Source organism: Podarcis liolepis (genome assembly GCF_965112155.1).
Source record: "Podarcis liolepis genome assembly, chromosome: 18".
In the NCBI taxonomy this organism is placed as follows: domain Eukaryota; kingdom Metazoa; phylum Chordata; class Lepidosauria; order Squamata; family Lacertidae; genus Podarcis; species Podarcis liolepis.
In genome coordinates, this window is record NC_139572.1 from 5,333,860 (window position 1) to 5,358,526 (window position 24,667).

At 47.7% G+C, this 24,667-nt stretch overlaps 1 protein-coding gene across 3 annotated transcripts in view; it reads right to left on the reverse strand.

Annotated features, from left to right (window-relative positions):
- Positions 1-24,667, reverse strand: part of RFX2 (regulatory factor X2) — a 52,568-nt gene that overhangs the window by 3,977 nt on the left and 23,924 nt on the right. Inside the window, exons 3-14 of one of the 3 annotated variants that reach the window (XM_083483780.1) lie at positions 23,746-23,835; positions 22,251-22,330; positions 18,505-18,769; positions 15,673-15,747; positions 11,611-11,792; positions 10,442-10,561; positions 8,500-8,615; positions 7,122-7,240; positions 5,933-6,048; positions 3,175-3,326; positions 2,113-2,210; positions 744-893 (exon numbers count right to left, since the gene is read on the reverse strand). In XM_083483780.1, coding sequence (XP_083339906.1) covers positions 744-893; positions 2,113-2,210; positions 3,175-3,326; positions 5,933-6,048; positions 7,122-7,240; positions 8,500-8,615; positions 10,442-10,561; positions 11,611-11,792; positions 15,673-15,747; positions 18,505-18,769; positions 22,251-22,330; positions 23,746-23,835 — 1,563 coding nt within the window. The remainder of the gene's footprint in view (positions 1-743; positions 894-2,112; positions 2,211-3,174; positions 3,327-5,932; positions 6,049-7,121; positions 7,241-8,499; positions 8,616-10,441; positions 10,562-11,610; positions 11,793-15,672; positions 15,748-18,504; positions 18,770-22,250; positions 22,331-23,745; positions 23,836-24,667) is intronic. The other 2 variants (XM_083483782.1, XM_083483781.1) reach the window with 2 other exon arrangements.

Below are 24,667 nucleotides of genomic sequence, written 5' to 3' on the forward strand. Positions count from 1 at the left end.
GAGGTGCTTCGCAAAACGAATCTCCTATGGGCTTGCTTCGCAAGACGACAATGTCTTGCGAGTTCCTGCTGGTTCCCCCCCCTTTTTCTAAGCCGCTAAGCTGCTTATCAGCTGATCCGATCAGCAGATAAGCCGCTAATAGCGCTAATCCGCTAATCCGTCAATGGGCTTGCTTCGCAAGACGAAAAAACCGCTAGACGAAGAGAATCACAGAACGGATTCTTTTCGTCTTGCGAGGCACCACTGTAGTTAGGCTATCCCTGTCCAGATAGGGGCGTAGGTGGGCCACCAGCCCAAGCTCTATGCCAGGGGTCTGCAACCTTTAAGACAAAAAGAGCCACTTGGACCCGTTTTCGAAGAAAAAAAAAACTGGGAGCCGCAAAACCACTGCGACATTTAAAACAAATATATCTCCGGAGCCGCGATCTGACAGCGGGCGGGAAGGTGACGTCAGGATGGTGCGTGACTAACGCACGCACCGCCCCCATGCGACGTCACAGCCAGTACAGCGCCCGCCACAGTGGGGAGTGTCGGGGCGCACAATGCGCCTCCTCCCCTCGCTAGTATCCGCCCCGGAGCCGCGGCAAAGGTGTAAAAGAGCCGCGGGTTGCAGACCCCTGCTCTATGCCAATGAGACCACCTGAGCCTCGAGCGACAGCAAAGGATCCAGGAGGTTGGCCCAGATTACCCTTGGGATCCCTTCCAGCACTACGATTCTATGATGCCGTGCTGCTCCGGCTCACCTGGACGTTAGCAAAATCCACCCGGTTGAGGTCGCTGAGCATCTGGTTGATCTGGGAGGTGTTCTGGAGGACGGCGCGAGCCGCCTGCGCCAGGTGGTTGAGGGAGGTGTACCTGCGGAGAGTCTGTGCAAAGGCGCTCACCACACCCACCTGGTGTGTTCGGGAGGCGGTGACAGGGATCGGGGAGGAGAGAGAGAAACAAAAAGTGAGGTTAAACTCAGAGAATGTGAAGCAGAGAGCGGATGAAATGCAAGAGATGTGGGTAGTTACAGATAGGTAGCCGTGTTGGTCTCCCATAGTCAAAATAAAAAAAATTCCTTCCAGTAGCACCTTAAAGACCAACGAAGTTAGTTCTTGGTATGAGCTTTCGTGTGCATGCACACTTCTTCAGATACACTGAAACAGAAGTTGCCAGATCCTTCTATATAGTGAGAAGGTGGGGAGGGGTATTACTCAGAAGGGTGGTGGGAATGGGTGATTGGCAGATAGCTGAGATGAGCCTGTTGACGACTCTTAACGAGATGTGGGGTTGTGCTTCATTTATTTGTTAAAGTTATACAAAGGTAAATATAAAAATATGGGGGGGGGCACGGGTGGCGCTGTGGTCTAAACCACTGAGCCTCTTGGGATTGCCAATCAGAAGGTCAGCGGTTCGAATCCCCGCAACGGGGTGAGCTCCCGTTGCTCGGTCCCTGCTCCTGCCCACCTAGCAGTTCGAAAGCACGTCAAAGTGCAAGTAGATAAAGAGGTACCACTCCAGCGGGAAGGTAAACGGCGTTTCCGTGCGCTGCTCTGGTTCGCCAGAAGCGGCTTAGTCATGCTGGCCACATGACCTGGAAGCTGTACGCCGACTCCCTCGGCCAATAAAGCAAGATGAGCGCTGCAACCCCAGTCGGCCACGACTGGACCTAATGGTCAGGGGTCCCTTTACCTTTACCTTAAATATAAAAATATGGGGGGGGAGCACGCGGGTGGTGCTGTGGTCTAAACCACAGGGCTTGCCGATCAGAAGGTTGGCGGTTCGATTCCCCACGACAGAGTGAGCTCCTATTGCTCTGCCCCAGCTCCTGCCAACCTAGCAGTTCGAAAGCACGCCAAAAGTGCAAGTAGATAAACAGGCACCGCTGTGGCAGGAAGGTAAACTGTTTTCTCTTTTTGAAACTTCGAAAAAAAGTTTTTGGTTGTTTTTTTTAAAGGAAATTTGTGCTGCCGGAAAATCCTCTTTCACAAACCCCTGGCAATCGCCAAGGGTTTGGATAAGTGAGGGTAGGCTCTGACGAACCAGGGACCGGTTCTAAACGCAGCTGCCCCAAAGCTGTTCAGACTGTAAGGAAGGAAAGGGATGCAACTTGCTGTATCCGCTGCTTACCTTTGTCTGGACGATCTGCTGGGGGAAGTCGCTCATGGCGTTTATTAGCCAGCCTTCCAAACTTTTGGCGAAGTTGCGGATGGCCTGGGTCAACGTGCCTGCGGGGACAAAGCGAGGTCTAGACAGAGCAGCCTCGTCAGGCTGGCAAAACCTTCACAGCACCCCACATTCCCTCTTTAAATTCTAAAGTTTTGCCTAAGTAAGCAAAATCTGCAGAAGATCGACGATAGCAAGGGAGGAACCGAGGCCAGGATGCTGCCAGTGAAGTCACAAGTGAAGAATAAGAGATATAGAATCCTTCTGAATAATGCGGGGGGGGGGGGGCGGTGAACTTTAATTCAGCCGAAGAATATGAAAATGCAGTCAAGTAGATACTAAAATGCAGTAAATTCATTGCCACATATTGTAGGGTTACCAGATGTCCCCATTTCCCGGGAACAGTCCCTGGATTTGCGAGTAAGTCCCTGGACAAATTCCATCCCTGGAATGTCCCCGGATTTCATCTAATGTCCCCAGGAAACGCAGCCGCGGCAGTCTCAGCAGCCCGGAGCAGTTGGCTCTGGCTGGCTTCAGGAGCTGTTCAGAAGTCCCCATATGACTTTTGAACTGCTAGGTGGGCAGGAGCAGGGACCAAGCAACGGGAGCTCACCCCGTCATTGCGGGGATTCGAACTGCCGACCTTCCGATCGGCAAGCCCTAGGCTCTGTGGTTTAACTCACAGCGCCACCTGCGTCCCTTAGTAGCACCTTAGAGACCAACTAAGTTTGTTATTGGTATGAGTTTTCATGTGCATGCTATCTGAAGAAGTGTGCATGCACATGAAAGCTAATAATAATACTAATAATACTAATACTAATACTAATAATAATAATAATAATAATAATATTAATGCAAGGCTGATGCTCTGCCCCCTTAAGGAGCCGGAAATGTGAAACAGGTGAAAATAATTTAGGCACTTTAAGTGGATGAAAAGAGCAATAGGGAGCCTTGAGAGAAAGAGAGAGGGAGGGAGACAGAGAGAGAGAAATAGATTTAGCGGTGTCCTCCCCACTCTGTACTCACTGGGAACAGGCCGGAGAACATCTGGGATGAGGATCTCCACAAGCGTCTGGTACAAGATGTGGTCGCAGCCCCGCATCCATTTCATGATGGGGACGTATTTGCACATGGCGATCAGCTTGTGCCTCGGGACCAGGGCGTCGCAGGGCTCTTCGCTGCACGAAAAGGAACAAGGGTGAGGGTCAGCAGCTCAACGGCAACTGAAATTTGAAACACGGGGGGCAGTCGGGGTGGAGGAAGGCAGGTAAAGGACCCCTGGGTGGTTAAGTCCAGTCAAAGGTGACTATAGGGTTGCGGCGCTCATCTCGCTTTCAGGTCGGGGGAGCAGGCGTTTGTCCGCAGACGGCTTTCTGGGTCATGTGGCCAGCAGGACTAAACTGCTTCTGGCGCAACTGGACACCGTGATGGAAGCCAGAGCGCACAGAAACGCCATTTACCTTCCCGCTGGAGTGATACCTATTTATCTACTTGTACTGGTGTGCTTTCGAACTGCTAGGTTGGCAGCAGCTGGGACAGAGCAACAGGAGCTCACACTGTCACAGGGATTCGAACCGCCGACCTTCCGATCAGCAAGCCCAAGAGGCTTGGTGTTTAGACCACAGGACCATCCGCATCCCATGAAGGCAGGAAGGGGGACAACAGAGCAGAACAAGCTAGGGATGGCAGGCGGCTTTTTGAGCTAGTTCTGGAGCGAGGAAGGAAAGGGATTCACAGTGAGAAGCCACACCCGCAATGATATCCTTGCAAAACATAGTTTGCACATTAGGACTGAAACATTTTGACTCCCCCTCCAAAAAAAACCAATTTCCTGTATCATAAAGGGATGAACTCCTGCTTAGAAACACTGAAAAAGGGACCAATTCTTCTCCGTTGTGAAAAAAGGTCACCCCAAAATGAAAAGTTGGAATCACTGTACAGTGGTACCTTGGTTTACAACCATAATCGGTTCCGGAGGTCTGTTTGTAAACCAAAGCAGGTTGTAACCCAAGGCGCGCTTTCACCAATGGGGCCTTCAAAACAAATTTGTTCATAATCCAAAAAAAAAAAGGGGTTGTAATCCAAAAAAAGGTTGCATTCCAGGCTTGACGTGTTTGTAATCCAAAACGTATGCAAACCAGACTGTTTGTAAACCAAGGTACAACTGTATATGTAACTGTATATTTAACTCGATGGAAATGACTTCAAGAACTTGTCAGAAATATTGAAACCATACGCAACCTTGATTTATTCTAAGCCATAAAAAGTGATGTACTATGTGAAAACATTGGCAGCATTAAGATAAATTCAACAGTGCAACTAAGTTTTGATGGGTGCAATAATGGAATACTGAATGGTTTAGATTTTGTAAAATACGCAAGGATTTATGATATGCAAAATGAACCATGGAAAGAGAAGAGGGGAAGTCCCTGATATTTAAAGATGCTTAAGTTAGTATTTTAAATTGGAAAAGTGAAAATTTAATTAACAAATTAAATATTCTGACATATGTACAAAGTGTCGTACGTGTCTGCAAGCTCTGTTTTTCCTGTACACAATTATGATTATCGTGCATAATTACATAATGCATTATGCAGTTACATACACAAAAATAGATTCATTGATTTCGGGGTGACCTTTCCCCCCCCAAAAAAGATTTGGAAGCGACAGTTCATTCCTTTGTTTACAGGCCAAAGTTCGTCTAACTAAGCTGCAGGAACATGAGGATGCAAAAAAAGAAGTTATAACCGTATTGCACAAAGCGGCAATGTAACGATTCACTCATTCCGCCAACACACTTTTAAGGCCAAGGGCGGGGAATTCTCATGACCAGCTGAGTATTCTTGCTACTGTTGTTGCATACATAAAAAAGGTTCTATCTTTCTTTAACACCCCTTGGCCGACAATGCCCAGAAGGAAGGCCTCTGGTTTCTTAAGGAAGGTATACTTAAATACCTTTTTTAATTCATTGTAAATCATTTCCCAGAAAGCCTTAACCCTTGGACATGTCCACCAGAGGTGAAAGAATGTTCCTTCAGTTCCTTTACATTTCCAACATTTATTATCAGGCAGATGATATATTTTTGCCAGCTTGACTGGGGTCATGTACCACCTGTATATCATTTTCATAATGTTTTCTTTCAAGGCATTACATGCCGTGAACCTCATTCCGGTGGTCCATAACTTTTCCCAGTCAGCAAACATAATATTATGCCCAGTGTCCTGTGCCCATTTTATCATAGCTGATTTGACAATTTCATCCTGCGTATTCCATTTCAAGTTATACATTTTTGAAAGTACCTTAGTCTTAGGTTCTAACAGTTCTGTTTCTAGTTTCGATTTTTCCACCTGGAAACCTGTTTTTTTTATCCAAATTAAAGACCTCCCTGATCTGAGCATAATGTAACCAATCTCGCACTTTGTCCTTTAGTTTCTCAAAACTCTGCAATCTCCAAGTATCTCCTTCTTTTTCCAATATTTCCCAATATTTCGGCCATTTGGCCTCCACGTAATGCAAAATACAAGCATTTTGCAAGCTTCAGCCGGGAAGCTTCAGTTTCATTATTTATTGAGGGGGTGGGGAGACGATAAACTGCTTATCGTTCGAGTTCTTACAGACACGGTGTTGGGGTTTTTTTTGCTCAGGAGGCACAGAATCCCTAGAAATGGCCGTAGGTTTTTGACTGTGAGATGAAGTAGGGAATCTACTCTTCTTTAATATGTAGAATTTTCAACAAAATTGTTGTTCTTGTGGGAGGGCAAGTTGCGCAGCGTGGTGATTTACCTGGAAGGGACGGCAGCAGAGGCCGATTCGCTCGAGTGGGACTCCGAGTTCCAGAAAGACTGCCATAGCTTCTCGATGTAAGGGAACTGTAAGCTCATCACGACATCCACGTTCGCCTGGGGAGAGAGAGGGAAATGTAGCGCGGCAAAGCCCAGAAATGGAAGCAAGAAGAGATTACCACGAAAGAAGAATGGCAAACAAAATTAATGGACTTAATTAAGAGATCTTTCGTGGTAAAGAAGAATGGCAAACAAAATTAATGAAATTAATTAGATAAAACGACAGGAAGGATTCGAAACCTGCGGGACCAGAGATTTACAGAAGATTGGAAGAAATATACAGTGGTACCTCGGGTTAAATACTTTATTCGTTCCAGAGGTCTGTTCTTAACCTGAAGCACCACTTTACCTAATGGGGCATCCCGCTGCCGCCGCGCCGCCGCTGCGCGATTTCTGTTCTTATCCTGAAGCAAAGTTCTTAACCTGAGGTACTATTTCTGGGTTAGCGGAGTCTGTAACCTGAAGCATCTGTAACCTGAAGCGTATGTAACCCAAGGTACCTTCAAGTCGTACCTTGGATCTCAAACGCCTTGGTACTCGGGAGTGAGTGTTCCGGTTTGCGAACGGTTTTTGGCAGCCGAACGTCCGACGCAACTTCCACAGCTCCCAATTGAGTGCAGGAGGTTCCTGCAGCCAATCGGAAGCCACACCTCGGTTTCGGAACATTTCCGGAAGTCGAACAGATTCCGTTCAAGAACCAAGGTACGACTGTATAGAAAGGCGGTATACAAATTAAAAGTGAAATGAAACCTGCATTGAATAATACAAATTACCGTATCTTTCCGTGTATAAGGCTAGGTTTTTTTAACCAAAAAATGAGGTTTAAAATTGGGGCTCGCCTTATAGTGCCGAGGGGTGTTTTCTTAATTTGGAGTCCCCAAAAACAGGGGACGTCTTATACATGGGAGCGTCTTATACACAGAAAAATACGGTATGTAGATGAAATACGACACCCTTTTATAAAACACTTTACTAAGAACCCTGAAGAATGGCGACCGCCTTTGGCAAACTTAACCAGATTGATCTGTCTTGGGGTGGGCGGCGAGCTACGATTTTCGTTTTTGCATCCTTTTCTCTCTCTCTTTGTAAGTGTCATTCACTGGCGATCGATAAACCTGCTTTAAAATCACCTCGCAATGCCGCCTGTAGAGGAGCTGAAGAGTCTTGACGTCGCTGGCGTCGATTCCCTCCTGCAGGAGCACGTTTTCCAGATCGAGGGCTGGGAAAGCAGGGAGGATGTGGGTGACGTCTGCAGGGCAGGGAGAAAACGTTAGGGGGAAGGAAGAAAATTGTGGCATCTGGTGGATTATTTTTTTTGGGGGGGGACTACTACTACTATTATTATTATTATTAGAATTTATATGCCACCCTATAACCAGAGGTACCAGAGTGGTTCACAGAACAAAATCAAAATAGAAAGCCACAAAATATATAATCAAAATAAAGACAACAACCCAATAACATCCCCCCCAAAAACCCCACATTTTAAAAGGGCATAGGATGTCAATCAAATTAACTAAAGGCCTGGTTAAAAAGGGACGCTTTTGCCTAAAGGTGTATAATGAAGGCGCCAGGCGAACTTCCCTGGGGAGAGCATTCCACGGACGGGGAGCCACTGCAGAGAAGGCCCCGTTCTCGTGTTGCCACCCTCCGGACTTCTCATATTAACTTTTTTTTTTTAACCCTAAAGTTTGAAAGCAACTAAGATGAGACGTGCCTCTATCTATACTGTAGGCACCCTATATATAGAAAGGAGCAAACCAGCGATATTTTAGGGAGCAGGATAGCAGGCGGGGCCCATTACTTACATCATAGGAACCTAGACAACACAGAACACTGTTGCTGTATGTAGGTTTTATTTTATTTTTTATCTTCTATTTTGGAAATGTACATCCTTTAAATTTTCTGGGGGGCCCCAAGAGAGTGGGGCCCTAAGCTATAGCTTGTTTAGCTTATACGTAAATCCGACACTGTATATACGCACATTAGGGACGTGGGTGGCGGTGTGGGTTAAACCACAGAGCATAGGGCTTGCCAATCAGAAGGTCGGTGGTTCGAATCCCCTTGACGGGGTGAGCTCCCGTCGCTCGGTCCCTGCTCCTGCCCACCTAGCAGTTCGAAAGCACGTCAAAGTGCAAGTAGATAAATAGGTACCACTCTGGCGGGAAGGGAAACAGCGGTTCATGCACTGCTCTGGTTCGCCAGAAGCGGCTTAATCATGCTGGCCACATGACCCAGAAGCTGTACGCCGGCTCCCTCAGCCAATAAATCGAGATGAGCGCCGCAACCCCAGAGTCGGTCACGACTGGACCTAATGGTCAGGGGTCCCTTTACCTTTACATACGCACATATATTTATTTATACAGACACACACACATCATTATTGATTCCCTAATCACAGAATTATGGAGTTGGAAGGGACACCCAAGGATCATCGAGTCTGACCCCCCACAATGCACGAATTCACAGGGATCGAACCTGCAACCCTGGCATTAGATAGCTCCTCACCAATGAACTGCTGGTGGTGCTGGCTCTGCGCGGCAACGGATTGCTCAGGCGTGGAGTGAAGGCTGCTGTTCGAACCGGCCTCCGCCAGGCCGTCCAACTTCTGCGAAGGTCTGTACCTGCGGTCGGGAGGGACGAAAGTGTCAAACTGAGACTTCCACTTCTTCAACACCGCTCCAAATCTCCTCATCGCTTTGGATTATTTTTCTCCTTTTTTAAAGGATCCGATTTCTTTCCGCAGGGATTGTAAGACAGAGTTGTTCCGCCTGGCCTTTGGCTTGGAGCTAATTTGATTCCCTCCCCCTCTTTCTTTTTCCTTTCTCCTCCTGCGAAGAGGCTGCATTTGAATATTTTAACGTTTCAATATTTTAATGTTGTATTTTAATCTTGTTTTTAAGTTGTATTCATTCAACTTGTTTTTATTATTGCTTGCCAGCTGCCCTGAGCCCGGTCTTGGCTGGGGAGGGCGGGGTATAAATAAAAATTATTATTATTATTATTATTATTATTATTATTAAAGTCACGACAGACATCTGTAGCAGCATTTTGAGCTGGCATTTCTCCTAATGACACACCTTCTTTTTCTGCAAGCATTGCTAGCGCAACGCATTCCTGCATGCAGTTTTCGCTAACGCACACGTTTTTAGACACCTCAAGCACGTTGTTCGGTTGGGAAAATGGCAACATTCAAAGCGTGTATTTCGAACGACGGCTGCATCTTGGTTTGAGCGCTGCTTCTGAGCAAATGGTTAAAATGTCAGCTCAGGAGGCCTTCTTGGCCAGTGGCTACAACCAGGAACACTCAAAAAAAACCCAGAGTTTTGTTTTACTTCTTCTCAGGAATTGAGAAGACAAGAAATTTTTAAAAAATGTTTACAATGTAGATACAAAACCATTGCAAACATAATTTTTGTTTACAAAAATTATTTTGTAAACAAAACCAAAATATTAGCAGGATTTTAAACACACTTGTAATGTTAACAGAATGTATAGCTAATCTAGGAAGATTGAAAATTGGAGAAGTATCGATATGCGACAATGGCCGCGAGAGTTCTAATAGCACAAGGATGGAAGACTGAAGAAACCCCAACTAAAGAATCATGGCAAGAAAAATTGATGGACTATGCAGAACTGGCAAAACTGACACATAAGCTACGGGACAAGGATAACTGTGACTTTAAAGATGAATGGGAACCCTTTACAAAAGTATCTGAAGACGCAGCAAAGCGAACTGGACTCCTTGGCTGGCTTTGCATAAACATTCACAAACTTTTTATTGATAATAATCAGCTAAATAGTTTGAAGATCTATACAACTGTGTAACATGCAGAAAACAGCATTCTTAGACTCAGCTACCTGCCAATCTCCCATTCCCACCTCCCTTCTGAGTAATACCCCTCCCCACCTTCTCACTATATAGAAGGATCTGGCAACTTCTGTTTCAGTGTATCTGAAGAAGTGTGCATGCACACGAAAGCTCATACCAAGAACTAACTTAGTTGGTCTTTAAGGTGCTACTGGAAGGAATTTTTTTATTTTGACTATGGCAGACCAACACGGCTACCTATCTGTAGCATTCTTAGAGAAATCAAAGACTGGAACTGAGGGAAGTCGGGGGGTGGGGGTGGGTGGGTTTTGTGGGGGAGGGAGGAAAAATGGGGTGGTGGAATAAGGATGATATGTTTCTGGATAATATGTTTTAATTTTGAATAAAAAAAAGTTTTACAAAATATATTAGCAGGATTTTGAACACACTGGTAATGTTAACAGAATGTATAGATAATCTAGGAAGATGGAAAATAGGAGGAGTATCGATATGCAGTTGAAAACAGGACCCGTGGAAGGGATGGGGAGAAGTCAGGAGATTACAGATTACTCAGTAATCTCAGTAATTAGATTTGGAAATGGTTTTGTTGTATGTTTATATTTTTGGAAAATCAAATACCTTTGTTTCTGGTGGATGGGCTGCTGCCTCATCGCCATATACTGAGCATCTTCCTGCAAGCGGTTGAGCGGGGAGTCCGGCTTCAGGCGGATGCCGTAGTAATGGTATTTGGAATTTCCCCTGAGAGGGAGAAGATCGGTTAAGTCAAAACAACAACAACCTACCGTATTTTTTGCTCCATAGGGCGCACCTAGTTTTTTTTTTGGGAGGGTGGGAAATAAAGGGGATTCTAGTTCTCAGTCTCCAAAAACAAAGGGCTGGCTTTAAATAAGAACGCTGGAAGTAGCCTTACGCCAAGCCAGATAATTGGGTCCATCTAGCTGGGCACTGCAGCTCTCATGGGGTCTTTCGCGGCCCTGCCTAGAGACAATGGGGGTTGCACAGGCTTGGAGAGTGGGCCCTCCAGTGCTGAGCTGCAGTCCCTGGAAATAAAGCTAAATTTCCAGGCCTCAGGGTTTTGAAGGGAGATTGTGTTTGCAGAGGCCTCTTTTTTAAAAAATATTTTTAAAATTAATTTTCAACACAAATATACAATTTCTTATCCAAATTTTCACAAACTTATCTCATTTAGGACTTCCTTCAGCTTCTCTGACAACCATCCATATTTATCTCTCAATTACACATTTCTTATGTTTAATATTGCTGTTAGTCTTCCCTTCCCCTAACTATTTCTTTTTAACAATCTATCTCCAATTTCACAGTGCTTCTTGAAACCCCACTAGCGTTGTTTGAACATCACATATACTTTTCAGATACAGTGGTGCCCCGCAAGACGAATGCCTCGCAAGACGAAAAACTCGCTAGACGAAAGGGTTTTGCGGTTTTTGAGCTGCTTCGCAAGACGAATTTCCCTATGGGCTTGCTTCGCAAGACAAAAACGTCTTGCAAGTTTGTTTCCTTTTTCTTAACACCGTTAATACAGCTGCGACTTGACTTCGAGGAGCAACTCATAGAACGCAGTGTGGTAGCCTTTTTTGAGGTTTTTGGTGATTTTTGAAGCTTTTCCAAAACTTTTCCGACACCGTGCTTCGCAAGACGAAAAATTCGCTAGACGAAAAAACTCGCGGAACGAATTAATTTCGTCTTGCGAGGCACCACTGTATTCCGTAAATTTTCCCTGCAGAGGCCTCTTAAGCCCCCTCTGCCGCAACCCCGCCTGCCCTGCAAACCTTGTGCCAAGCCGACGGGTCCTCAGTCCCATGAAGACGGAGCGGATCAGCTTCCCGAAGGACGCGGCGTTCACGGGGTCCAGTTTGTGCTCTTGGCAGTGGCGCAGGTAATGGTTATAGAGAGAGCTGCGGGGCAGGCTGACCCCTTCGGCCGTCTCGTAGTTGTCCAGCAGCCACTGAAGCTGCAGGTTTCATTTTTTAAAGGGAGAGAAGGGGGAAGAGAGAATTTAAGAGGGTCTTGCATGCTGGGTCCCGCTCGTTCGCACGCGCACAGCTCCCACAGAGGACGCAACTGGAACCAAACGTAAAAGAGAGTACTAGGGTAGCTCAGTTGGTTGGGGCGTGGTGCTGATGACCCCAAGGTTGTGGGTTCGATCCCCGTATGGGACAGATAATATTCCTGCGTTGCAGGGGGTTGGAATAGATGATCCACAGGGGGCCTTCCAACTCTACAAATCTATGATTCGATTCTATGAACCTCTCCCCCTTACCACCAAGCAAACGCGCAAAAGGCAGCTGTCGTCTTTTGCAAACCGCTTTGAGGGGTGCATAAATTTCATGCTGGAGAACAGCCTTTGCCAAAGGTGTCATGGGCCTTGAAGACACTCGAACTCAGGACGCAAGGGAGAAACGTGCTAGGAGGAAGGCACGCTTGGCAAATCCACACCGTGATCAGCTCCCGCCCGGAAACTTATGTCCCCACTGCGGAAGGACGTGGGGATCCAGAATTGGCCTCCACAGTCACTTACGGACTCACTGTTAAAACCGTGTTTAGGGAAGGCAATCTTACTTGGCTACGAGGGATCGCCGAAGAAATTTCATGCAATAAAATAAATTCTACTACGGTCTGATCGCAGGCTCCCAAAATGGTTGGACAGGCCAATTTTGGTTGTTGTTGTTGCAAGGGACAAAACCTGGATTTGTCGTGGGAAAACGGCAGCTTAGCGGTGGGGCAAGTGCGATCTTGAATGCAGAAGCTTCGATCCCTACCAGGGCATCTAACCGGGCCCACAAAACCATTCAGGGCCAGGCTGAAACCTCACGTGCCCACCCCCCCTCTCATGAACCGATGAAGCAGAGAACCTCATCCCTGCCTAGTGCTGCTTTGCCAATGTTTCATGCAGGAAACATGCTGGCGAGGGGCTGGCCTCTCTACCCACTGTTCAACTTTGCCAGGTTGGCGGGGGGGACGGGACTGGAGGGACGGAGGAAGGGAGATGAAGATCTGGGCTGCCAGGCCAAAAACAGTTCCCCAACCCCAGCCTAATATGCTATAGGACAGACCTAAGTTCAGAGTCTGCTCGATAACACACACGCTGCAATACACCGCAGCTCTTTCCTGCCCCGCAACTGTTGCGTTGCTCCCTGCTCTTCCTTCCCTCAACCCAACAACTGAGAGAAGCTACCAAGAACTCTGTGAAGGGCGAAGGAGCATGCAGTTAACTTGTCAGGTAGCAAGAAGGGGCACCACTTCAGGACAGGACAGAAAGAGGAGCCAAGCAGAGGACGTTCTGCTGCGACGGAAGACGGGGAAGGCTGCGGATAAGAGGGGCATTTCTGGAAGGAGCAGTGGACCAGAAGCAAAGCTTTGAAGGTGACTCGGAAGCTACAACTAATCCAGAATGCGGCAGCTAGACTGGGGACTGGGAGTGGCCTCTGAGACCATATAACACTGGTCCTGAAAAACCTACACTGACTCCCAGTACATTTCAGAGCACAATTCAAAGTGTTGGTGCTGACCTTTCAAATCCATAAACAGCCTCAGCCCAGTATCCCTGAAGGAGCGTCTCCACCCCCATCGTTCAGCTCTGAGGGCCTTCTGGTGGTTCCCTCCCTGCGGGAAGTGAGGTTGCAGGGAACCAGGCAGAGGGCCTTCCCGGTGGTGGTGCCTGCCCTGTGGAACGCCCTCCCGTCAGATGTCAAAGGAGATAAACAACTGCGCGGCTTTCCGGAGACATCTGAAGGCAGCCAGGAAGTTTTAAATGTTTTATATTTGCTGTTTTTCTATTGGAAGCCGCCCAGAGTGGCTGGGGAATAAATAAGAATATTATTATTATTTGCTGTGTTTTTATTATGTTGGAAGCCGCCCAAAGGTGCTGGGGCAACCCTGTCAGGTGGGCGGGGTACAAGTAAATTTTTTTAAAGGTCAAGGTAAAAGACTCCTGGACGGTTAAGTCCAGTCAAAGGCGGCACTCATCTCGCTTACAGGCCAAGGGAGCCGGCATTTGTCCACAGACAGCTTTCCGGGTCATGTGGCCAGCAGGACTAAACCGCTTCTGGCACAATGGAACACTGTGATTGTCCAGGGTGCATGGAGACGCCGTTTACCTTCCCGCTGGAGTGGTACCTATTTATCTACTTGCACTTTGACGTGCTTTCGAACTGTTAGGTTGACAGGAGCTGGGACAGAGCAACGGGAGCTCACCCTGTCGCGGGGATTCAAACCGCCGACCTTCTGATCAGCAAGCCCAGGAGGCGCAGTGGTTTAGACCACAGCGCCACCAGCGCCCCTGGTACAAGTGATTGATCGGTACCCAGCAGCACATTCAAAGCAGTTAATATGCCACACAGGCTTAATGTTTGTGGGCGTCAATGGGCAGCTTGGCCATTGCTGTGTCTTAGGCGGCCTGCCATCACACATGCAGGAGGTCCAAGATTTCAACCTTTAGGATCCCCAGTAGGGTTGAGAGGTAGACCCCTACATGGAACCCCGGAGAGCCCCTGCCAGCCAGTGTGGGAAACACTGAACTAAATGATTCCACAGCCTGGCTTGTCCATGGTAGCATCCCACCATTTCCTTTCAAATCAGTCCTTCGTTCGGAAGCACAGGGGCTAAAACAGGGGGCTTGGTTTATAGGGGGGAAACTGCAGCTCAGTGGCCAAGTTCACACATGCAAGGTCCTTGGCATCTCTACAATTCTACGATTGTATGACCCGCTCTGCCCAAAACTGAGGTCTAGCGCCAAGGGCCTTCTGGCGGTTCCCTCGCTGCGAGAAGCAAAGCTACAGGGAACCAGGCAGAGGGCCTTCTCGGTGGTGGCACCCACCTTGTGGAACACCCTCCCACCAGATGTCAAAGAGAACAACAACTACGAAACTTGTAGAAGACATCTGAAGGCAGCCCTGTTTAGGGAAGCTTTTAGTGTTTAATAGGTTATTGTATTTTAGTGTTTTGTTGGAAGCCGCCCAGAGTGGCTGGGGAAACCCAACCAGATGGGCGCGGTATAAATAATAATTTATTATTATTATTATTAACCCTGCAGAGCGGCTGCCAGTCAGTGCAGACAAGGTAGATGGATCTGATTAGGTACAATTTTCCTATATTGCATTTCAGGAGTGGGGAAGTTTCTCAGCAGATGGCGTGGTCCTTTCTGACCTATCTGTCTCTGCTGCCTTGCCTTGTGATGTGTGCGCCTCACAAGCTCAAAACCGGGGAGCACATTTACCACATTTTTTGCTCTATAAGACGCACTTTTTCCCTCCTAAAAAGGGGAAATGTGTGTGCGTCTTATGGAGCGAATGCAGGCTGCGCAGCTATCCCAGAAGCCAGAACAGCAGGAGGGATTGCTGCTTTCACTGCGCAGCGATCTCTTTTGCTGTTCTGGCTTCTGGGATTCAGGATATTTTTTTCCTTGTTTTCCTCCTCCAAAAACTAGGTGCGTCTTGTGGTCTTATAGAGCGAAAAATACAGTAGTTGGTGGATCTGTGGATGCCAGGGGGTCCGTTGCACCATTCGCGCAACAAAAACTACCCTAGAAACGTCAACGTTTTCAAAAGCAGGGGGGCGCACGGCTTGGCTTCTGGAAAAGAGCGGGGTCCGCAGTACTTCGCTAATTGGGAACCACGGATTTAATGAATCGTTTGCAGGGCTGAGGTTTGCTCCCGGCAACCGGGGGGGGGGGGGGAGGTACGCGCTTGCTTTTCAAGTGCCGCAAGATGCTCGGCTTGTGCTTCGCTGCAGTAAATGGGATTCTGAAAAGCGCACAGAAGCTGGAAAAGAGGGCGCCGGGGCAGGGGGTGGGTTGTCTACGGAGAAGCCAGGCAGGTGGGAGGCAAACTTACATGACTGTTCAGCAAGCTGCTTTTGTGCGACGTTATGCCTTCATTTTTTTGGAGGTTTTCAATCGCCATCTCAAGCTGGAAAAGGGGCGGCAGCGAGGCCAAAGAGAGAGAGAAAAGAAGGGAAATCAGACATTCGGCAAACAGCCGGGGGGGGGGGGGGGAGACCCGCATGAGCCACTGTGAAGCCCTTCCCTCAAACAGGTGAAGTGGGGCGTGGGATCAGGCGCAGGAAAGCACAAATGTTACACTGGGGGGGTGGGTGGAAGGCATGCAAAAGAAGCCACACGGTGCGGGTGGTATTATTTTGGGGGGAGGGGGTGCGAAAGAGAAAGAAGCAGCCCCTTGCGCTGCAAATATAGGTTTATCGGGCGTTTATCACTGATTTAGAAGTCACATATCTAAACAGGAAGTGGCGACTTGGGGGTTGAAAGCAGAAAGGGTTTCCTCGGACCCAGTCGAATTAATGGGCCCAAATTGGCCATGCTCATCCGTTTCAATGGGTTCATCTAAAACCAGCATTGGATATCAGTCTTTCGGTCTCTGCCCTTTTTCACGCGAAAAAGGAATCTGCCATCACCCCCCCCCTTAAGTCTTCTCTTCTTCAGTATTGCTCAGCTCCTTCAACTTTTCCTCAAAGCAGTCCGATCATAGCTGTCAACAGTCCCTTATTTGGCGGGAAAGTCCCTTATCCCAGCACTGTGTCCCGCTGCTGTCCCTTATTGATGATGTCCCTTAAATTTCCCGGGTTTCAAAGGAAGCAGCTCCTCTCCCTCCCTCCCTGCCGGCCAGGGAGGAGGGAGGCTCCAGCTGTGTTGCTTGGCTGCGTTGCTCACCCAATAAGGAGTCTAAGAACGACTGGGGGGTGGAGCTTGCATGCCTTGTGCCGATCAGATTGGCCGCGTTGCCTGGGGACTCCCCTTTGCTCAGCGCTTCCCAGCGGAGAGGTGGTTTCCCTTGCTGCATCCCCTTTGCCGGGTTGCTGCGCTGTGGGAACCACCGCTTGGCTGCTGGTTGACTAAAATCCCTTATTTTGGCTGCTGATCCCTTATTTTCGAGGCTGCTGGTCCCTTATTTTCAAATCTGTGAGTTGACAGCTATGAGTCCGATCTGCACAGCTTTAAAGCCTTTTATTTCTCCCGTCTTGAGGGGAGGTATATAAAAGGCTCAATGCACCGGATGTAAATGCAAAGTTTGGCAGTACCCCGTGCGAGACAGGAGAGTTGCTCTTAGGCCCACCCCAACACACACACCTGAGTCCCAAATGTCCATTTATCTACTGCAGCAGAGATGCTCAACTTCTGTACTTCTACTCCCAGTGGACGCTGATCCACTACGTAAATGGGGCACTGGCTCCCAACTTGAACCATGCGATGCAGCGGCAGAAAAAGCTAATGTTATTTACAGAAGTACAGAGTCCAGATCCGGGCATAAAGGTAAAGGTACCCCCTGACCGTTAGGTCCAGTCGTGGACGACTCTGGGGTTGCACGCTCATCTCGCTCTACAGGCCGAGGGAGCTGGCGTTTGTCCACAGACAGTTTTTTCGACTAAACCGCTTCTGGCGAAACAGAGCAGCGCACGGAAACACTGTTTACCTTCCCGCCAGAGCGGTACCTATTTATCTACTTGCACTTTGAGGTGCTTTCGAACTGCTAGGTGGGCAGGAGCTGGGATGGAGCAATGGGACCTCATCCCGTTGCAGGGATTCGAAGCGCTGACCTTCTGATTGGCAAGCCCAAGAGGCTCAGTGGTTTAGACCACAGTGCCACCCGCATATACACTAGCTGGTAGCAGACAGAGGAGTCTGAGATGAGTGTAAAGTAAAAGACAAAGGAGCCCTGGACGGTTAAGTCCAGTCAAAGGTGATTATGGGGTTGCGGAGCTCATCTTGAGTTTAGGCCGAGGAAGCCGGTGTTTGTCCACTGACCTTCTGATCGGCAAGCCCAAGAGTGGTTTAGACCACAGCGCCACCCACATCCCTGCCCTCCTATTACTCAGCAGTGACACCGATGGGGAAGAACCCTAGACCAGGGGTAGGCAAACTAAGGCCCAGGAGCCGGATGCGGCCCAAATCGCCTTCTCAATCCAGCCCATGGATGGTCTGGGAATCAGCGTGTTTTTACATGAGCAGAATGTGTGCTTTTATTTAAAATGCATCTCTGGGTTATTTGTGGGGCGTAGTAATTCATTCATATATTTTTTTCAAAATACAGTGGTACCTTGGGTTAAGTACTTAATTCGTTCCGGAGGTCCGTACTTAACCTGAAACTGTTCTTAACCTGAAGCACCACTTTAGCTAATGGGGCCTCCTGCTGCTACTGCGCTGCCGGAGCACAATTTCTGAAGCAATGTTCTTTACCTGAAGCACTATTTCTGGTATCTGAAGAAGTGTGCATGCACACGAAAGCTCATACCAAGAACTAACCTAGTTGGTCTTTAAGGTGCTACTGGAAGGGATTTTTTTATTTCGACTATGGCAGACCAACACGGCTACCTATCTGTCACTATTTCTGGGTTAGCAGAGTCTGTAACCAGAAGCATATGTAACCTGAAGCGTATGTAACCTGAGGTACCACTATATGGTCCGGCCCACCACATGGTCTGAGGGACGGTGGAGCGGCCCACGGCTGAAAAAGGTTGCTGACCCCTTCCCTAGACTGGGTTGACTCCACCTGCCACCAACTCTGGCTCTGCCCACGGGTTCTGCCCTGCCAGTCCCAATGTCCAACAACCACCGCTGCCTTCCCTTGCACGTGCCTGAAACACACACCCCCTTTCTCAGAATGCACCTCAATGTGACTTCAGGGAGGCGGCAGCGGCAAGCCCCGACGTACCGTGGCTGGGGAGGAGCGCGAGGTGTGCGAGAGGGCGTGCCTGGCGCTCTCCATGCCGCTGTGGATGAGGTAGGCTCCCGAGCTGGACACGATCTGGCTTCCCCCGATGTCCATCGCGAGGCCCACCATGCCGTGCGAGGGGATGGTGGTGGGCGACGAGGGCCCCGTGCTCACCTGAGAGCCGCCTCCCTGCGCTTCGAAGTAGGAGGAGGCGCTGCTGGGGGCGTAGATCTGAGCTTCTGTGTTGTAGGAATAAGCGGCACGTCTGCCGGAAGACCGGGGTCGGGGTGGGGGGAAGAGACAGGAGACAAAGAGACAAGGGGTTTAGTTACGAACACATGCAGTCAGGCAGGAGGGCCTTCCGAGAGGGTCCGTGAAGACCTAAGCGTTTGAAAGTACTATCAAGAAGACTGGAAGAAACTGCATGCGGACTGTCTCACCAGAGTGGTGCATGCTCTAGTTATCTCCCGCTTGGACTACTGCAATGCGCTCTACGTGGGACTACCTTTGAAGGTGACCCGGAAACTGCAATTAATCCAGAATGCGGCAGCTAGACTGGGGACTGGGAGTGGCCGCCGGGACCACATAACACCGGTTCTGAGAGATCTGCATTGGCTCCCAGTACGTTTCCAAGCACAATTCAAAATGTTGGTGCTGACCTTTAAAGCCCTAAACGGCCCAGTAGACCTGAAGGAGCGTCTCCACCCCCATCGTTCAGCCAGGACACTGAGGTCCAGCTCCGAGGGCCTTCTGGTGGTTCCCTCTTTGCGAGAAGTAAGGTTACAGGGAACCAGACAGAGGGCCTTCTCGGTAGTGGCACCCGCCCTGTGGAACGCCCTCCCATCAGATGTGAAGGAAATAAGCAGCTATCTTCTCTTTAAAAGACATCTGAAGGCAGCCCTGTTCAGGGAAGTTTTTAATATTTAACGCTGTATTGTTTTTAATACTTGATTGGGAGCCACCCAGAGTGGCTGGGGAAACTCAGCCAGATGGGCGGGGTATAAATAATAAATTATTATTATTATTATATTATAAAGACTATTTTGCTAAATATTGTATCATAAGATAAGCAGAATCACTTGAAAGTATCATATAGGCCTAGGATTATAGTAAGAATTAACTGTAAATATTATGGATTCAGATAATAACGAAAAGAGAATGAAGATTGTAAATTGATGGAGTTAATTTGATTAGAAACAGGATATTGGAGAGCTGTTACAAGGTGAAACTCAGTAAGGGGGGAATAGAGGAAGTCAGTTAACAATGTAAATTAAAATAGTAATAGGTGTTTATATGTTTGTTTTTGTTATTCCTTTTTAGTATTGTAATGTTTTTCGTTTTTCTTTGTGTGTTATAGTTGTTATAAATTTGGAAAATCAATAAAAAAATCTGGGGGGAAAAGGGGTTTGAAAGTACTCCCCCCCCCCCAAACCAGTGTCCTTTCTGCTGGGGATTAATTGATATCTCAATATATCATCCAAAGTCCCTATCGTGATCTTGCTTCCATAATTTTTGGCTTGGCCATATATTGCAAATCAGGGTGTGTGTTTGTGTGTGCTATGCAAAAATCACAATACGGGGGGCGGCGGGGGGGAACCATGAAGCTTCATCCTTGTTCCAGACATTGTGACATATTGGTATATCGTGATGTTAAGCTGGTGAGAATATCACAAAGTTGAAAACCAGATATTGCCCTGGGAAATGATCTATAATGAATTGAAAAAAATGTTTCAATGTACTCCCCCCCCCCCCGAGTCCTTTCTGTTGGGGATAATTCAGATTGAAATTCCCAGGTGTTAAAAGAGGTTATTTATGTATGCTACAGCTGCGGCCCGAATTTTATCTGTCCTGAATTCTTACGGCATTCAGATCCACTGCATTCAGAAAAAAGGGTGAAAAAGCATTCCTCTGTCGACTGCCCCTCCCCCTGCCCGGCATTCATTATTTTATACACAGTGATCGTGTGTCCTCTTAATCGCCTTCTCTCTAAACTAAAAAGCTATCCTGAGCTCCTGGGGGGGGGGCGGGGGCAGAGGCAGAGGAGGAAAGGCGATCAGACATGCTATAGGTATGGTACATTGCCCCAGTATTCACCTGGATGAAGGGGGGACAGGTTGTGTGTTCGAATCTAAACACACAAATACCGCATTGGCCTGAATATAAGCCGCACCTTTAAAATTCGGGGGGGGGGGGAGGAAAAAGCTGAATATAAGCCGCTCCCTTAAAATTCCACAGGCACTCACACCCGTTCCGTCTTACCGTACATCTGTTCCGGCAGCGATATCGTAAAAGCCAGTTTCTGTAAGGTCGCGAATTTAAGCCGCCATTTAACTTTCCACGGTCGGAATTTGGGGGGGAAAGTGAGGCTTATATTCAGGCCAATACGAGATCCAAGGGCTTCGGATATAAGGTTACCAGGTTGATGGACTAGATGGATGGGATAGAAAGGACTGACAAAACCCGAGACCAGGAGAAAGAGACGTTGGATGAAGATTGGAAGAAAGTTTTAAACAAATTATTTAGGAAAATCTTGTAAAACTAAAGAGTATTAGAAAAATGTTGGAATGAAATTATTTGGCTTTAGCAGAAATGTTAAAAAGAATTATGTAAGAATATGTCATGGTTAAGAGAATTTGGTATAAATAAGATTTAAGTTTTAAGTTTTAGGGCTTTTTATGGTAAGATAAGGTTAAAATAGATTAAGGTAATTTAAGATAATGCTAAAATAGATTAAGGTAATTTAAGATAAGGTTAAAATAGATTAAGGTAATTTAATGACAGAATATTATGAAAGATGGAAAGGATTTGCTGAGATAATTAATAACTAGAATACAAAAAAGGGAGGCGTGAGGAGGTCGATGAAACAAGGTAATGACAGTTAATGATTTGGGAATATTGGGTTTGTTTTTTAATTTTTTTGTCTATTTTTGCTTTTGATGTGTTTTGCCCCCCCCCTCTCTTTTTGACCTTGTTTTCTTTTTATTGATTCGTATTGTTTAAATCCTATTTGTTTTTTCTTTCTTTTTTCCTTTGTTTCTTTGTAATCTTAAAATTCTCAATAAATATTATATAAAATATATATATATATATATATATTTGCTTTCGTAGCCAGACCCAAACCCAGACCCTCTCCACAGATAAATTACAGACACCATCCAGTAGCCAAACCATAGTGGCACCTCCGGATGCTGCACCCCCCTGCAATTCCTACACAGATCCGGCTGGCACAGGGCACAAAACCACAGCTCGCCCCTATACACGAAGCCAAGCCAGAGCACAACTAAGTGCAGTACAGCCATCTTCTCAGAAAAACTCTTCACAAGCTCAAGAGGTCAAGACACGAAAGCTTTAGCAACTAATGCACACTTAATGACCCTCCTAAGTGGTACTCAGAATATCACTCAAGAAATCACTCAAGATATCCCTCAAGTAATTAAGGAACAAAAGAAGAAAAGTCACACTAACCTGGGAACTTCCTCTCTGCCCAGAACGTTGGAGGCTATACACCACACCCCCTCAACAGTATTTATAGGAACTCAAACACTGAGATCCTGCTCTGTTCCAGTAACAAGAAGCCGAAAGCACCAGCCTGAAGATGACGAGTGAGACCTCGTCGAAACGTCGCCTAGACACCCCAACTCTTACACGGGAAGACACCCGAAGACACCAAAACCTGCATATATATATATATATATATTCAGGCCAATATGGTAACTGGGATGGGAAGGGAGGGAAGGGATACTTACATGGTCCCATTGGTATAGACAGCTTCTCCCCCTTCGACGTACTGGACTTGAGCCGGATAGACATGATGTACCGTTTGCACCTAAGAGAAAGGCACGGAGATGGGAGCAGCCATGAAATCTTGCCATTGCCACTCTACAACAGAATCAGCATCCCACCAGCTCCCTGGGCTGGGAGGCGCAACGGAGGGGGAAACAGTCTCGTGTCCCTGCACCCCAGCTGAGCAAAAGCCTCTCCCACGACACATTTCTAAGACCAGCAAAGCAACTGGGAAGGTGGAAGAGGAGTTCAGGGGCCAGGGGGAATCTTTTAACAATTCTATGCTATGTGAATGTATGGAAGTGAGAGCTGGACCATCAAGAAGGCTGATTGCCGAAGAATGGATGCTTTTGAATTCTGGTGCTGGAGGAGACTCTTGAGAGTCCCAAGGACTGCAAGAAGATCAAACCTCTCCATTCTGAAGGAAATCAGCCCTGAGTGCTCACTGGAAGGACAGATCCTGAAGCTGAGGCTCCAATACTTTGGCCACCTCAAGAGAAGAGAAGACTCCCTGGAAAAGACCCTGGTGTTGGGAAAGATGGAGGGCACAAGGAGAAGGGGACGACAGAGGACGAGGTGGTGAGACAGTGTTCTCGAAGCTACCAGCATGAGTTTGACCAAACTGCGGGAGGCAGTGGAAGACAGGAGAGCCTGGCGTGCTCTGGTCCAGGGGGTCACGAAGAGTCGGGCACGACTAAACGACTAAACAACAACAACAGCAGCAGCAATAATCTGTGGCTCTAAAAGGGGCAGAGAGAGATAGACTAAGAAAGGAACTAATGCTTTTCCCATTTACAAACACTTCCCTGTTTGGGTCCCCAGAGGCAATCTTCCTTCGATGAGAAGTTTGTGTTCAAGACAGAATGCAGCTAGTCTAAACTTGTCCACAGCATGCCTCAAAACTCAACAGGTGTGTTTTGTAAATTTAAATTTAAGGTTATATTATGTTCTTACGCTATTATCCCCAAACTAAGACATTTGAAAGGGACGTGGGTGGCGCTGCGGGTTAAACCACAGAGCCTAGGACTTGCTGATCAGAAGGTCGGCGGTTCGAATCCCCGCGACGGGGTGAGCTCCCGTTGCTCGGTCCCTGCTCCTGCCCACCTAGCAGTTCGAAAGCACATCAAAGTGCAAGTAGATAAATAGGTACTGCTCTGGCAGGAAGGTAAACGGCGTTTCCGTGCGCTGCTCTGGCTCGCCGGAAGCGGTTTAGTCATGCTGGCCACATGACCCGAAAGCTGTATGCCGGCTCCCTCGGCCAATAAAGCGAGATGAGCACCGCAATCCCAGAGTTGGTCACGACTGGACCTAATGGTCAGGGGTCCCTTTACCTTTTACTAAGACATCTGATGGTGTGATATGGTCTATTCTTTTCCGTTTGACTTTTTTTCTGAAGCCAGCACAGGGTTTAGCTGAAGTCTGGGAGCAACCTGGTCTCTGTTGCAAAACGGACATTACCTGCTGCGGAACTTGCTGGACTCTGGGGACGGACAGCTGCTGCATTTGCGCCCCTTTCGGAGTGGAGCCTGTCGCTTGCACCAAAACCCTCTGGAAGACGAAACAAACACGGAATCACCCTTTCTGATGCCTTTACATTTACAAAAGCACCTCTCTGCTAACATCCCTCGAGGCAGTGTTCAACACGCATATAAACCCTACCAGGAAACACATCGGAATCTAGCAATAAGCCAAAAATTAAAACAGCCTGCAAGTGGCTCGCTGTGTCCAACAGAGGCTGCCGCTGAACACTTGGCAAACACTGAAGAATACACACGAAACCCTGGTTCTTTCCGGACATCACCAGTAAACTATGGTTTTGAAACCATCGCTTGTGCTTTCATACATAAAAGCCAGGCCATGGTTTAGAAATTGCTGTTTCCCACCCACTCCCCACTCCCATTTCTATAAGGCAGGGGCCTCTGGAAGCAGAGTCAGGGTTATAACCGTGGCTTGCCAAATGAGAAAGCACACTAAACCGTGGTTTGCAAACTCATTTCATGCCATGTAGAGCCACTGCACATCGGCGGTACAGCCATGCCACGAGAAAACTATTTTGGTGTTTTCGGATGCCACAAGACAATAGCCGACAGCCGCATCAGATGTTCGGCTTCCGAAAAACGTTCGAAAACCGGAACACTCATTCCAGGTTTTCGGCATTCGGGAGCAGATTTTTTCGGCAACTGAGCCATTCCAGAACCAAGGTTCCACCGTCACTGCAAATTTCGAAGGACGGCTGTGTTTCAGTTTGTGTGTTTCTTCCAGGGAGTGCAAATTCAATAGGCTTGCCTTTGAATGTGAACATGAATCTAATTTCTCCTCCACCCTTTGTCCCGCCTGCTGCAGGCCCTACAACTTGCCCCATCCATATAGACCACGGGTT